This window comes from Carassius gibelio, chromosome A19, assembly GCF_023724105.1.
Source record: "Carassius gibelio isolate Cgi1373 ecotype wild population from Czech Republic chromosome A19, carGib1.2-hapl.c, whole genome shotgun sequence".
Classification (NCBI taxonomy): domain Eukaryota; kingdom Metazoa; phylum Chordata; class Actinopteri; order Cypriniformes; family Cyprinidae; genus Carassius; species Carassius gibelio.
This window is the reverse complement of record NC_068389.1, coordinates 10,198,508-10,214,174: the sequence shown is the minus strand read 5'-3', so window position 1 is coordinate 10,214,174 and position 15,667 is coordinate 10,198,508. Positions and strand designations below refer to the sequence as shown.

Here is a 15,667-nt window from a genome sequence, read left to right as displayed (position 1 = left end):
AAACTATATGAGTGAAATGTCTTGGGTATTCTATAGTCTTTGATTGTGTTCAGCAGTGTTTAGGACAAGCCATGGGTGAAACAGGTCAGACTTCCAAAAATGACAAATCATTAATCACTTTAAAGAAGTAACTGTTGCTGAAATAAGAAAAACATTGTCCCATGATCCTAAAACATGGAGAGCCGGAGCATGAAGATGACCTTCAACACCTGCTTGGGCCAGACAAATCCCAAGACTTAAATATCACCAAATCACTCTAGATGGCTTTGGAGAGATAAGTGAGAAGCAGATTCTCTGTTCTGACAGACAACATTTAACTGGAGACTAAAGCTGTATTAAAGGAAAATGGTGGTAAAAAACCTTCGTAAAGAAATATTGCCAGCGTATGACAGCACATTACTCCATCTTGAGTCAGAAGAAAAATAATCAAAGAAACGACCGCAGGTGTCTCTCTTTTAAAATCGAACACAGAATGACATCACTGCAGCCCTTGCTTTGTACATTCGTACACAGTAACTTTTCAGTTTTACTCGATGGAACCACTGACATCTCCCATACAGAGTAAGCATCATTTGCCATAAGAATTGTGCATCAGATGGAAATTAAAGAGCGCTTCATTGGCTTTTGCCATGTGGATTCAATAACAGGAGAAGAGCTTGAAAAATTGGTAACGAGAGTTCTCAATGAGAATGACCTCAAAGTGGAAAACATATATGGCCAAGGATATGACGGGGCTGCTAATATGAGTGGTCACTACTAAGGACTTCAGGCATGAATCCAGTAACAAAATTAAAAAAGCACTTTATGTCCACTGCCAGGTGCACTGCTTAAATTTAGTGCTTGTGGAATCTGCAAAGTCAAGCATTCTTTTGGCAACCTTTTTTTTTCTTTATGCTTTCATTGCAAACTCCCTCTTTTGTGAAAACTCAGAAAGAAATATATCCACATCAGCGTCCAATGGAACTACAAAGACTCTCTGATGTCCAGTGGGCGCGTGGAGAAAGCCTTTAAGACCTTAAATAAGACCAGATGCAGTTGTTGGAGAGAAGCAAATATACTGGTGCGTTCAATAAACTTTAGAATTTCTGCTTTGCTTGAAAATGACAACTCCTGTCTTCCTTGAAACTGCATGTGCCTCCAGTGCCCTTCAAAAGATAGTGAGAAGCACTGTCAGTCGACTAATAGACCTAAGGACTGAGGAGGAGTTCAAGAGTCACTAGCCATGCTGAAGCAGCAGGTATTGATGTTCCTGGTGTCACTCCTGGGCATTGATGATGAAGAAAATTACCTGCAAAAATGTATGCAATATTCAACATCAGCAATCAAAGATCATGAGCCGCACACACTCAGAGAACTTTACAGTGTTAGACATCTCTACAGATTTTTGGATGTGTTTACAAAAGCTTCAGAAGCCGTTTTGAAGGGAAAGAGAAACCAAAATGCAGATAAAGACTAACAAGATCATAAAGACACTTTATACACACAGATACAGACACATCTAACTGGAAAGGTGTTTTGGAAGATGAGGCCAAGGAAGCTGCTCATATTCTCTGCAGCTTCTGTGGAGTTGAGGAAGAAGAACAGATTTACTGCTACTTGTGATAAAGAGGGACATTCCTAAAGAGGAAGAAAGTAATCTCTCAAGTCATCAACATCTTCGAACAAATGGTTCCCAAAAGAAGGTTAAAACTGTGAGACCAAAAAGCCAGTTAACAGCGTTAAAGCAAAAATAATTTTTAATAGTCTGTCCAGATCTAGACACGCATGTTTTATTTCATAATGTTATTATAATTTTTTTACTATAAATTCAATGCATATCTGACTGTACAATTTTTTTTTCTTTTTGTTTTAATTAATGTATTCTTTTCATTGAAGAAAAAAAAGTCTATTTCAGTAGTCTTGTATTCATTAATTGTTAACACACAATCTTTTAATGTCTACCAGGGTGAACATCTATTTTATTATTTGCAATTAAAAATTAGAATTACTGCGTGGTGATAGATGCCTCGGTTTCATTTAATTATTTATTTTATTATTTACATTTGAGCCACTGTCCCTAAGACACTCTCTGCTTGTCCCTTACAATGCATTAATAAAAGCTATCAACTACTCTATTTTGTTACACAAGCTTCAGTCTGGATCCAGCCTTTACAAAGATTTGAGATGACCGAATTAATATCTGTGAAGAGATGATGCCAACCTCTCAGACAACATACAAAACTACCAAATTTTGCCATAAGTTTGAACGCAACATATAATTGCTGTTAATAATGTTTACCTTCTGTTTGATTACATGACACTGATTACATAACTGCTTGATTTTTACCTTCTGCCATATGGACATCAACCTGAGACACTCACCAATGGTTAGTCATCACTAAATATAATGCAGAACTTTAGTTTTCTGTAAAGCTGCTTTGCAACGATTTGCACCGTATAAAGCGCTAACTTTAATTGAATAATAACCATCATCATCCGAATGGAATAACTTATAAATATATTTATTTACTTATTATTTTAATTACCCAATCGTCCACCGTTTATGCTTCTATCTCAGATAATATCAAGCATTCAGCTCCGCATAACCGCCTCGCGACGGTTGCTAAGGCATCTTGTTGCTAGGGAAATGGCGAATGGGGCGGGTCCTACTTAATGAGTCAATCCGGAAGTGGAAAATCGCTTTGCCTGCCTGTACACACACACACACACACGCAGCGGTAGCGGCGTCAAATGAAACCCTCCATCAGCGCACAACCGCAAACACGGCCGTTATAACAATCCTCCGAAACCGAGATCCCCGAGACTCTGACATCGTTGCAGACCGTACCGGATGTGAAGCACGGGACAGAGACCGAGCGCGCGCACGCACGGGGAGAGAGACGGGGACATGGGCGACAGCTGCAGAAGAGGAGAGAGTCAAATATTGAGAGCAGCGCCGGGTGAAGGCGACCGATGAGGATGAAGAGTGGGAAGTGAAGCGCTCGTTCTGACAGTCTGCATCTCTTCGGTCGCCGCCATCGCGCAGTTTAACCCCATCCTGTCCAGATATGATGAAAGGTGAGAGGAGGGACAGCGGTTAGCGGTGTGTAGAAGTGTTAGCCACTCTTACATTAACAGCCAGTGTGAGTGTGAATGCGAAACTGTTTGTATTAAAACCAGAATGCACGTGTGAAAACGTCCTTTTCGGTGTGACCCTTGCAGGAGGTGTAGCTTCAGGCAGGTTTAGTGCAGTGAATGAGCTCTTTTTGTGGATTAAAGGGGAAACGCGAAGCTTTAACACCCCGTCCAGTCAGTTCCGTGTGCTCTGGACCCTCTGCTAGCGACAGACTTCAGCTGTGGGACCACTGGTCTATATATGAGTATCTCTATCTTTATTATAGGTCAGTGTGTGGGACTCACCGGTCAAACGTGGACCACCATGATGCCACGTCATCTAGCGCTGTAACTAAACACACAAACACATGAAGATCAGTCGAACAAGACTTTGAGCTTCTTAAGTGGTCTGTAAATAAATAAATAAATAAAAAGTTGTAGTTAACTATCCATGTTATACAGATCTGTTTAAAAAGTAGTATAATGTGTGCATTGTGCGAATGTAATGTAAAACGTGAATTAAAAAAAATGTAGTGCTTTATAAAAATGTAAAACTATTACAAATATTATTTTTAGTTAATTAAATTAATGCTGGAATAAAATAAAATAGAACAAAAGTGAAATGTGCTAACTAATTGAAATAGATTTAATTAAAAAAGTATTTAAACTATTTTACATAAAACTAAACACCCCGTGGATTATTAAAAATGAAAATAAAAAACACATACAAAAATAAAATAAGCTAAATAGATTTTTTTTTCAAAACACAAACTAATACAAATACACAAAACAGAATAACTAAAATTAAAATATTAAAATATAATAATATAAAAATATTAATGAATACAATAATAGTATAAAAACGATACTAAAATAACACTGACTGTACACTGACAATGCTGTAGATTGTAGAAACAATTTTCTCTCAGAAATTGCGAGTAAATTTGATAAATAAAAAGAATCAGCAAGTAACATTTGAATTAAACACAATTAAACATTTTTCTTGTAAAACATACTCCAGTAGTCCTTGTATTATTTACAGTGTTGAACAATATATATATATATATTTTGCACAATATATATTAGTGTACAATCATAATAAATTATATGGGGTCTAAGAAGTTTCTGAAATCTGTAATTTTCGCTGGTTCCCACCATTTTATTTCAGGCACCATAACTGTAGCAAAATTATGTACCATAACAGTATCAATAATTATGGTTGCCATGGAGCATTTTTTGTAGGAAACTGTACTTCACTTTGACCTAACATTTCTAAACTTGTGTTCCTACGTTTCATGTTAAGAATTCAAAACACCTGAACTTCCATCGTAATAAAGGAGTGAATGAAAGTTTCAGGGTGTCACACGTGTTAAAGCCTGTGAAGGAGGGTGTTAAATGTACTTTGCATGGGCACAGTACTTCCCTCCCCTTTCCTTTCTCCTCCCCTCCTCTTTGGTTCATCTGTTTCTTGCTGATCCGCTCCTTGTGGATAGTTTGGGGAGAGACGTGGAAACATAGTCTGCTCTGTGTCCAGGTAATGCTTAACAGTACTTCTTAACAGCTGCTCACTGTCCACTACCAATCAAGAAACATTGGAGCATCGTATTTCACTTTGTGTTTGATGTGTTCTTATTGGAACTTCATGATCTCTGGGTGTCTCTTGCTTTTTGTATATATATATATATTGTTTTAGCCTGTTGCTCATTCGGCACACTCTTTCTTTTTATGTTTTACCGATCTTTGCATGAACAATCTTGCATTTTGCTTGTATACAATGTCTTGTCTAGTGGACACCTTCGATTCCAGATGTTTTTGATAAAGCTTTATGCTTTAAAGCATGTGTACAGGCGCAACGAGTTGTGTTTTTGTGACTGTTTATTCCTCAAGAAAAAGCATGATGAGAAGTTTCAAACCCATCATGGCCTAAATGGTTTGCATCCGTCCTGCTGATTGTAGATGTGTGAGAGAGGAGCACTTCGATGTCTAAAAGGGTTAAGTGGAGATTAGTTAGTTGCAGCCAGAAGATTACTGATGTTATTAATGGCACAGCAGACACCTTTCTTTAACAAAGCACTTTATCAGGTGGTCTTTAGCACAGATTGTGTATGAAATGGAAACGTGTTTAAGGTTGAATCTGTGGCCGCTGACAGTGTTACATGTGTGGTCTTGCACAGAATGACGAGCAGTCTTATGACCCCCGTATTGACTTATGTGTGCGGCTCGGTGTCTGTCACAAACAATGAATGGACTTTGTTATTGCAAAGTTTTTTTTCACTAGCTAAGCAGTAGTTCTGGCTAGTGTGAGAAAGGAGAGCAGGTCATTTTTAGTGGTGGATTTCCTGTGGAAAGTTTGTGCTTCAGTTCTTTCAGATGCTTCAGTTCATTCTGATGCAGATGGTTTCATTTTTTTTTTACCTTGTTTCTTTAGTTTAACCACATGCCACCAGTTCCATAGCTGTCAATTCAGCAGTAAATAAAAAATAAGCTGTTGACTAGTCCTAACCCATGATTTCATGAATATAATATAATATAAATATAATATATGCACTCACTGGCAGATCATGTATTCTACATTTTTTTTTATATATTTTAATTATAATGTAACCATTGTAGACTTTAATAATTATGTTGTGTAAAATAAATGTTGATTTATGTGATTTTGTGTAGATTTCATATGCTATCTTTAAATGTTAATGTATCTATGTACATGTACACTACTGTTCAGAAACTTGGGGTAGTTAATTTTTTGAAAGTAATTATTTCATCCGACAAGGATGCATTGAATTGATCAATTGAAAATAATCCGAAATGTTTCTGGAGCAGTAAATCATCATATCAGAATGATTTCTGAAGATCATGCTGAAAATTCAGCTTTGATCACATGAATAAATTACATTTTAACATATATTAATTTATAAAACAGTTATTTTAAATTGTAATAATATTTCACATTATTAATCTTTAATTTTATTTTTGAGCAAACAAATGCAGTTTTGGTGAGCTGAGCATAAGAGACTTCCTTCAAAAACATTAGATTAAAAATAAAGAAGCCCCAAACTTTTGAACAGTATTGTATATCATCATCACTGGCATGTGTGTTGGTCAGTGTAAAACCCATAAAAGTTGTCCACTAGTAGAAATTACAGTTAGGAATTAAATTACTAGACTTCATGTGAACTTTGCAACTAGAATTTCCTCTCAGGGATCAATACTGTCTGTCAGTCTGTCTTAATTTCAGCAGCAGCGTGGGATGTTTGGTGTTACACAACATTTGCACTGTGCCGGAGTCCACATGGATAATACTGTTTTCTTGTGTGGATAGTGTCTGCATAATTCCCACCATTCTTCATGAGTGCCATGGGTTTTGTGTCTAATGAAAAAGAGCTTCCTCAAATAATATTTATGACCTCGTAAATGCACACAGGAACCACTGGGCAGTGCCACGTTTCCGTTTCAGGATGGATGTATGTTCAGTTCTGCCGGACTGTCAGCGCACTTAGACTCTTCTTTTGTAAGTCTCAGACTTCTGTTCATTGGCCACGCCGCATGGTAACATAAAACACACTTGGCACTATGGTGCAACTGACATCATGAGACCGAATCTTTCTGAATTTCACTCTTGGGAATTGTAGGCCTTATTTAGACGGAAATTCCGGTCTGGCATACAAACTATGTTGGCTAGGCTAGCTCTTGTTAGTAGCCTGACCCTGCCATCCAAAAACGTGGGGTCTTGAAACGCATCATCTAATTGGGATCCAGGACTGATATCTTAGCTGTGATGTTTGGTTCAGCTCATCTGACTGTCAAAAAAAAAAAAAAATCACCATTGTCTGTCAACGGTAATTACGGAGTACTCTTTTGCAATGATGGCACACGGCGGTCAGATCAAACTGTCAGTTTTAATTACTCTGGAGTGCCCTCAGCCTGCCAAGAGCTGAGTTTGCATAGTTTTCAAAGCATGCTGGGAAGTTTGTACTTCCTAAAGCCCTCCTGTGTGGAGTGGGGTGAATGAAATTCTTTAAGTTGTGTTTGAGATGAAGGCATCTGTAGTACAGATGAAATATAGGTGAGGCCAACAGGGAATAAAAGATATAAACGCAATCATACTGTGATAAATGTCTTTATGACCTAATATTTCCCATCCAGACCACACTACGATCTGAATGTAAAGACAAGACATGCAGTGATAAATGTAGTTGGAACCGTTACAACAGATTGTGGATGACTTGTGGGTAACTGGCTGCAATGGGTGATTCATCATAACTACAGTCAGCAGTTTTTAAGACAAACTCTCCACTTCAGTTAAAATGACAGAAATGCTTGCTTGTACATTACTTAACTCTATTGTTGTGTGTTCCATCAGTAATGGACCTGGGTTAACACTGACACTGTAAATCCTGACATATGAAGTAAAAATTCATATAGAAATATTATTATAATTTAAATATAATTCTTAATATTTTGAAATATTTTTTTTTAAAATGAAGTTGTTGAACCTTGAGACAAAAATGGTTCTGTATATTATGTTTGATGCACCAGGCTTTAAAAAAACAAAAACAAAAAAAACTAATTTGTACGTTAAATGCTTTTAAAGGTTTATATTTATTAATTCATACATGATTATGATCAACCTAGTAGTCAAACAAAGGTGCCAACAAATGATAAAACATGGTTATATTATAAACAAATCATATATATATATATATATATATATATATATTAAAATCTCACTTCACAATAACAATATAAAAATACAAATAAGTATCAAATAAGTAAATATTTTAATTAATTAACCTGCTTTATCCCAAATATAAGTTTCTTAAATGTACCAAATTATAATTTAATGATATGTTACTCTTTCCATTACTTTATCAACATCAGTAAATATTTCATAGCAAAAAGGCATGCATCATTTTTCAATTTAAATATCATATTTGGATAGTTTTTAGTATTTGGAACTTTTCTCTACCTCACTCTTGTCTGAGATTGTTAATTTATTTCATTTTATCCATTTCTCTAAATTTACATCTTCTTTTCTCCTATTTCTAGCATTTTCCTCACTCCAGTCCCTCTTGTGGTGTCACTGGGCCATGGTTCGCAAGAAAGGATCACTTATTTTGTGTGGAGCGTTTCTATTTGTCGCCTGGAATGCCTTGCTCCTCCTCTTCTTATGGGGGAGGCCTCCCATTGGCCGACTTGGTGAGGGAGGCGGCGCTGAACCAGGGGCTGGAGAGGAGTGGGGAGGCGGAAAAGCAAAAGTGGGTGGAGCTAATGGATTGGCCGGCGAAGTGATCAGATTGGCCGAAGAAGTAGAATCAGAACTGGAGACTCAGAAGAAGCTTCTCAAACAGATACAGAGTCACAGGGAACTATGGGAACAACGGAAAGAACTGGGAAAGAGGGAATCCGAGGACACAAAAGACAAAAAGAACATTGTGGAGTTTAAAAAACCTCAGCAGATTCCTGCAGTACCTCTAAATCATAAAACTGTAGATGATACAAAAACTGTTATGGAGAAACAAGAAGTTTTAAAGGTTACGCCACCTCAGCTGGTTATGAAGGAGCAGGAACCGGAACAAGAGAACAAGAAAATGGTAGAAAATGAAGTAAACCGTACTAAGCCAAGCCCTCAAATCATTATCCCAATTCTCGTTATTGCCTGTGACAGAGTAACTGTGAAGAGAAGTTTAGATAAACTTATACAGTACCGCCCTTCTGCTGAACTCTACCCAATCATTGTCAGCCAGGACTGTGGCCACGCAGATACTGCAAGGATGATTGGCTCCTATGGAAGTAAGGTAACCCATATTAGCCAACCGGATCTCGCAGATATTCCAGTGCGACCCGATCACAGGAAGTTCCAGGGTTACTACAAGATCGCCAGGCACTACCGTTGGGCCCTGAACCAAGTGTTCAACGTCTTTGCTTACTCCACAGTGGTCATTGTGGAGGATGACCTGGAGGTAATATCATGAACATGTTTTCATTTATGACTGGTGTTCACTGTCGCCATATTAGTCCTGCATTTGAGCATCATTATAGGTTAACCAGATCCACATAGTGAGAGTGAATCTCAAAGGAAGCCACATTTTTCCAGTTTTATAATTCATAGAGAGGAATATTGATGAGAGCTTGTCTCTTGCTCGGAGGGAATATTTTTCATTTGCACATTTCTGAACACTTCCCTTTGAAATTCTCACAGGTGACCTGATTACAAAGTCTAATATGCACCAGAAAACCCATTAATAGGACTGCGGTACAGCTTTAGTCTTGTTGTCGTGAGGATCAAGGTCCTTATTTAACTTTGTCATTCAGGCAAACATGTTTTTTTGCATACTCATTACTATATCCAGTGATGGATTTGATAGCTGTCTTTGTGGTGCTGTAAAGGTGATTTAAATTTTTTTGTTTAAACAAACCACTCTACTCAAGGGGAATACATTACCTAAGCCCCTTTCACACTGCACGTTGGTCCTGGGAAATTGCCGGAAAATTGATGGATTGCCTTCTATGTGAACGCAAACATGTCCCAGGATTGATTCCGGTTTGATTGATTGGGTTGGGAACCTAGTAAAATTGCCGGCTTCAGTCCCGGAACGAGCTCTGTGTGAACAAAAGCCATAACCAATGCCAAATATGTGGTAGCGATGAATAGGGATGCATCGATCTGATACTTCGTATCGGTATCGGCTCCGATACTGACATTTTCTGCCGAACTGAATCGTTTGAACCGGTTCGCGTCTCCAGTAATCATTAATCCAAAAATTATTTAAGTTATTTACTTTTTTAACGTGGCTGACACTCCCTCCGAGTCTAAATAAACCAATACCCCAGAGTAATTAATTTACTCAAACAGTACACTTGACTAAACTGCTGTGAAGAGAGAACTCGATGAACTGGAGCCGAGCAGCTTGTGTGTTGTACTAACTGATCTGTGTGGACTCAGGGGGCTGCGCAGCCTGTGCACTGTGACTCCGTGTTGTTTCAGGCTCGTCATTCTGTGCAGGGAATGTGCATTATCGCTTTGTGCTGCTCTATATTGGCGCCTTTAATATTATCAAACTTTTCTGTGCAATTTAAAGATTATTAATAGTCTTTCTTGTTTTGTCATATCTGTCATATTTTGCTGCCTTTTATTATTGTGCTATACATTTAAAAGAAAAGTATTTTATATTTCTTTATAAATGTAGCCTATTTCAGTGTTTCCCAATCCTGGTCCTGGAGGCACCCCAACACTGCACATTTTGCGTGTCTCCTTAATCAAACACACCTTATCCAACTCATCAGCTCATTATTAGAGACTCAAAGACCTGAAAAAGTGTGTGTCAGAGAAAGGAGATAAAATCTGCAGTGTTGGGGTACCTCCAGGACCAGGGTTAGGAACCTGTGGCTTATTTACTATTTTTTTCATGAATGTATTTTACAACGTTACAAAAAGCAATGTGTAACATTTTATGAATTTTAAGACTTGTTCACTTTTATTTGTAAATCAAACATTTCACTACATTTTATACAATTATTGTGCACCCGTGATTTTTCTTTTGCTGCTGAACAATCCACTCACCTAGTTTAAAATAGTATTTTTGTCATAGATTATGATTATATATTTTTTCATATGTTATTTTTCATTAAAATGAAGTTGTCTATATGTAGTAGATTGTGTTTAACACACAAAAGAGTGACAATCAGGTCAACACAGAGAAGTATAGAAATTCTACATTGATTTAAAAGAACGAACTGTGCTGGTATCGGATTGGATCGGTATCGGCAGATAATCAGAATTTTCTGGATCGGATCAGTTCTGAAAAAATGGTATTGTTACATCTCTAGTGATGACACACGTTTTTCGTGCAAATCTTTTACTGGGTGTTTTGAAGGCAGATCAAAGTTTGTGATGATAAAATATGTGCAAACTGTAATGAAGAAGAGATCAGGTAGTTCCTCACTATCCGCGCTGAAGCTGAGATCGTAAGCCAGCTTAAGTGAAAGTTAATGTGCCTATTGTTTTCGACTCCACGTCACATGTCATTACGGGACCTTTACGGGTTGTGTGTGAAGTTGAACGCACACACAGATTCCAGGAAATCACTGGCAGTGTGAATGAACCAAAATCTAACGATCCAGGATCAATTGCTGTGACAATACCCGTGTATTATCCGGAATCTCAGTGTGAAAGGGGCTCTAGTCATTGACAAGTAACATTGTCCATGAACAACATATGGATAAATCCTTTCGAAATCTAGTTTAAAATTAGTTCTTAGAAGGCTACTCTTTGTATACGTCATGTTTTAAATTTTCAAGAAAAAAATTATTTGAATGACTGGGGTGTAACCATCAAGTAAAACGTAATACCCTATATTACTTACACCTTGAATAGTGTACAAATTAGTTATTTTCAGAAGGTTCTTAAATACACCAATGCTAAGAAAAAATAAAGCTCTAAAACAGGTGTCCAAACTCAGTCTTGGGATTGGAATTGGACTAGAATTGAGAACCACTGGTCTATCTAGTCTGTTTAGTATAGTTGGTTGTTGAGTGAATAGTCAACCATCTTTTTAAAACAAGTTCACACTACACGACTTTAAGCATCGGCAGATTGCTGTGCTGTTTGCACAGATTGCAACTACTCTAACTACATGTCCCCAAACCACATTTTGTCAACAAGTGAAACAGAAATTGTTTATTTGAAAATGAACATCATGAAGAAATTACTACTGCAACTGTTTGCGTGTCTCCAAACTTTTCTTAAAGCTGTGTTGCTGCTGCTATTTTTCTTTTGCTGACCTCATCCCATGCCTTGATTTCTCATTGGCTGTAGCTCGGCTGACCGGTCCAGATATTTAGCATGCTAAATATTCATTTGGTGTCTGCGAGATGTCAACGACCCTCTCTGATTCGTTGTGAAGTAGTTTGCTGAGCGTTGATCACCCGCTGATTTTCCCCCGACCAGTCGGCGAGCTCGTTAACCCGTTATTAATGTTGTCTGTAGTGGCAGTTTGGTTTATCGTTATTCTGTGGACCATTGTAATCCATGTTTGCTCCCTCAGATTAGCACATTCAAGTGGTCAGTGGATTAATTGTAATGGTTGGTGCAAACACACTTTTTGGTACATTAATATAAAACAGCCAGTTGGCTTAGCAACTGTTCATCTTTGAACACATCTAGACCACCAGGGCTTTAAATAAACTAGCCATTTCTGTCCAGAGATGGATTTCTGTTTATCATTGGTTTTTCTTGGTCTTTTAACTGCTTTTGTTTTATCTTGTAGGTGGCCCCCGACTTTTTCGAGTATTTCCGTGCGCTCTACCCCATCTTGCGATCGGATCCGACTCTTTGGTGCGTTTCTGCCTGGAACGATAACGGACGGGATGGGCTGGTCAACCCGGGCATGGCTGACCTCCTTTACCGAACAGATTTCTTTCCCGGCCTCGGATGGATGCTTCTGAAGGAAGTCTGGGCAGAGCTAGAGCCCAAGTGGCCCAAAGCATTCTGGGACGATTGGATGCGGCACCCGGAGCAGCGGAAGGACCGCTCATGCATTCGTCCCGAGATCTCAAGGACTATAACGTTTGGCCGGAAAGGTGTCAGTTTGGGTCAATTTTTCGACCAGTATCTGCGCTACATAAAACTCAATACTGAATTTGTGCCTTTCACTAAAGCGGACTTGTCCTACTTGGTCAGGGAGAAGTACGATGAAACCTTTGAAAAAGAAGTGTATAGCGCCCCCTTGGTGAAGGTGGAGGAACTACAGCAAGGTGGAAGCCTGAAGGGCTCCGGGCCGTATCGAGTTCAGTATTCCAGCAGAGACAACTTTAAAGTCCTGGCCCGCAACCTGGGAGTTATGGACGACTTGAAGTCAGGGGTTCCCCGTGCCGGTTACAGGGGCGTAGTCAGCTTTATTTCCCGTGGACGAAGAATTTATCTGGCTCCCCCTGAGGGCTGGACTAAATATGACACCAGCTGGAGCTGAGGAGCATTAGCTTTGACCCACAAAAGACCAGAAAGAGAAAACTCACATCTATTATAACAAGTATAGAAAGAGAGAAACGCCCTCTCAAACCAAAGAAAACAGAGGCAGGGTGTAAAAGTTTGAGGAAAGGTTAACGCTAAGATGAGAGTATAAAATAACTGCTGTTTTTGTTATGGAGGAACACAGGAATGCTGGGAACAGCACAAAGGTTGATGCATCGTATTTGCGCAGCAATCATGCAACAATCTTCCCTCAGAGAAAATAGTTACGCTCCAAACAGCTCCTATGCAGAATCACTCATTCTGACATGGAGATAAATGATCTGATTATTTATTTTATCCCCCCCCCCCCCATTTGATGTACTGACCTTTCTGTTGGTGTAAACATCAATCCAAAAGGCATATAAAAGTATTTTATCTCACCATAGTATCTTTTGGATGAATCTCATGAAAACAAAACACTCAGATTTTACTCCAAAATCAATAGAGTAAATTAAATTTTTTGGAACATTATTTTCATTTTTCCTTAAATTATTTATGTAAGGAATCTGAAGTTTTACTTTTGTTGTTGTTGTAATTTTCATACTTCTCACTGATGATTTTAATTATAACAGGAATTACTGTATAAATAATACATTTTGCTTTAAAATTTTAATAACAATAGTTATTATGTGCTCAATTTATATTTTTAGCAAAAAAATGTTCTTGACAAGTGAGATTCAGCCTTTTAAAGACCAATCTTAGTGTTAAAAGCCCTTTTAAAACCCTTTTACCAAGTTTTATGAGTCCCTGACATCATTATAAATGAAGATTGAGTATAACTGTAGTCTAAATTTGATCAATGCATTTATATAAAAGCGCAAACTCGTTCACTTGACTTTTATGTAGCACCATTCAATATATGAAGTTCAAGCTTGTTGCAAGAAATTATTCAGTGCTCGTGTAACTGAGATACCAAAACTCTGGACAGCATCTCTTCTGTGCCATTCTTTTGAAGTACTGTACTTGAACCTGTTTTTGTTTTAACTGCTCTTCCTGGACCGGGAGAGCTCTCATTGCTTCTTAAAGATGTTGTAGGTTTGTTGCAAAACCAGTGGTCATAAAAATCACTTTAAATAAATGGATTTCAGTAGGCCGAAGGAAGCATTTTAATTAGATGTACTGTAAATGTTTGGGAGAGAAATTATCTGATATGAAAGCATATGCAGTATGAAGAAGTGTGAAACCACTGCCTGACATGTTTATAACTTTAATACATTGAGAATAAAACAGACTATTTTGATATTTGACAATATATTCTGTTTTTCTGTCTTTCCGTTTAGGAATCATTTTTATTGAATTATTTGTTTGGATCTTAGATGTTTAATTTTCAAGGTCACTCATTTTGAGGTTTGTATTGTAAACGTGTTCTTTCGGTGTCCTGTCGGTTGTTAAAGATGAAATCCTAGCTGGTTGACTTCTTTCCAGGGATCATTTGTCCAAACATTTGTCAGCACTGATCCAGGCACCATTGTGACACCTTTGACATCTCTGACGCTCCAGATTTCCTTTCTCACTCCTATTGTGTCCTGTTGACTTCCTTTCTTTTGACTCTGTTGCTGACTTCACTGCGTTCTTTCCCTGTTCTTGTACAACCACCAGCAACTTTTGACATGCCAAAGGATGTGTTACTGATTAGAAAAATTGGACATTCATTTTGTGTTTCTTCAGCCATTAATCAGATTCATTTTTCTGGGAAATAGGCAGTGGTGAATCATACTGGAACATCTCATTCTAGCAAGATTGCCACATCAGATCATGGACAGGAGTATTAGCTGAAATTAAGGTGTTATACTACTTCAGAATGTATCTAGTGTGCTTTCACACTTTGACTGCTAATTTGATAGACCTCTTTCAAGTCCCCTTTCCACCAACAGAGTGGAATCTGGAAACTCTTTTTGCACTTCTACAGAAAACCGGCCCAAAAGAGCAGCTGGTCTCGCTCTCAAACCAAGATGTTTTCAAAACAACAGCTCAGTCTGGAAAGATTTATGCAAATCTAGATCGTCTTATACTGAAACAAAGCTGTCTATATTAGAAACGTCTTCAGTTCAATTGACGGACGTCCAACTCTGATGTGTGTTAAGTTAAACGGCAACTCTAACCATTTCATCTTCACCGTCCATATGAAATAAGACTTGTCATATTAGTGAATTGATCATTAGGAATTTAAATCATTTTATCTTCTGACCATTGCATCAAAAAGAACAATCAGGTGCTGGTCATATAATTAGAATATCATCAAAAAGTTGATTTAACTATTTCCATTCAAAAAGTGAAACTTGTATATTCATTCATTACACACAGACTGATATATTTCAACTGTTTATTTCTTTTAATTTTGATGATTATAACTGACAGCTAAGGAAAATCCCAAATTCAGTATCTCAGAAAAATTAGAATATTACTTAAGACCAACTCAAAGGATTTTTTAGAAATCTTGGCCAACTGAAAAGTTTGAGCATGTACAGCACTCAATACTTTTTTGGATTACTGCAGCAATGTGGCGTGACATTGAGTCGATCAGTCTGTGGCACTGCTCAGGTGTTATGAGAGCCCAGGCCT

At 37.9% G+C, this 15,667-nt stretch overlaps 1 protein-coding gene across 3 annotated transcripts; it reads left to right on the top strand.

The window, feature by feature from the left end:
• Positions 1-2,672: 2,672 nt before the first annotated feature.
• Positions 2,673-14,355, top strand: LOC127935643 (alpha-1,3-mannosyl-glycoprotein 2-beta-N-acetylglucosaminyltransferase). 3 transcript variants are annotated; one of them, XM_052533722.1, is made up of 3 exons: positions 2,673-3,057; positions 8,143-9,056; positions 12,363-14,355. In XM_052533722.1, exons 1-3 carry the CDS (start codon positions 3,048-3,050, stop codon positions 13,062-13,064), a joined length of 1,626 nt encoding a protein of 541 aa, XP_052389682.1. In that variant the 5' UTR covers positions 2,673-3,047; the 3' UTR covers positions 13,065-14,355. The 3 variants fall into 3 exon arrangements, with proteins under 3 accessions (XP_052389682.1, XP_052389683.1, XP_052389681.1); XM_052533723.1 differs by lacking the exon at positions 2,673-3,057 and adding an exon at positions 4,516-4,627; XM_052533721.1 differs by lacking the exon at positions 2,673-3,057 and adding an exon at positions 6,392-6,604.
• The last annotated feature ends 1,312 nt before the right edge of the window (positions 14,356-15,667 follow it).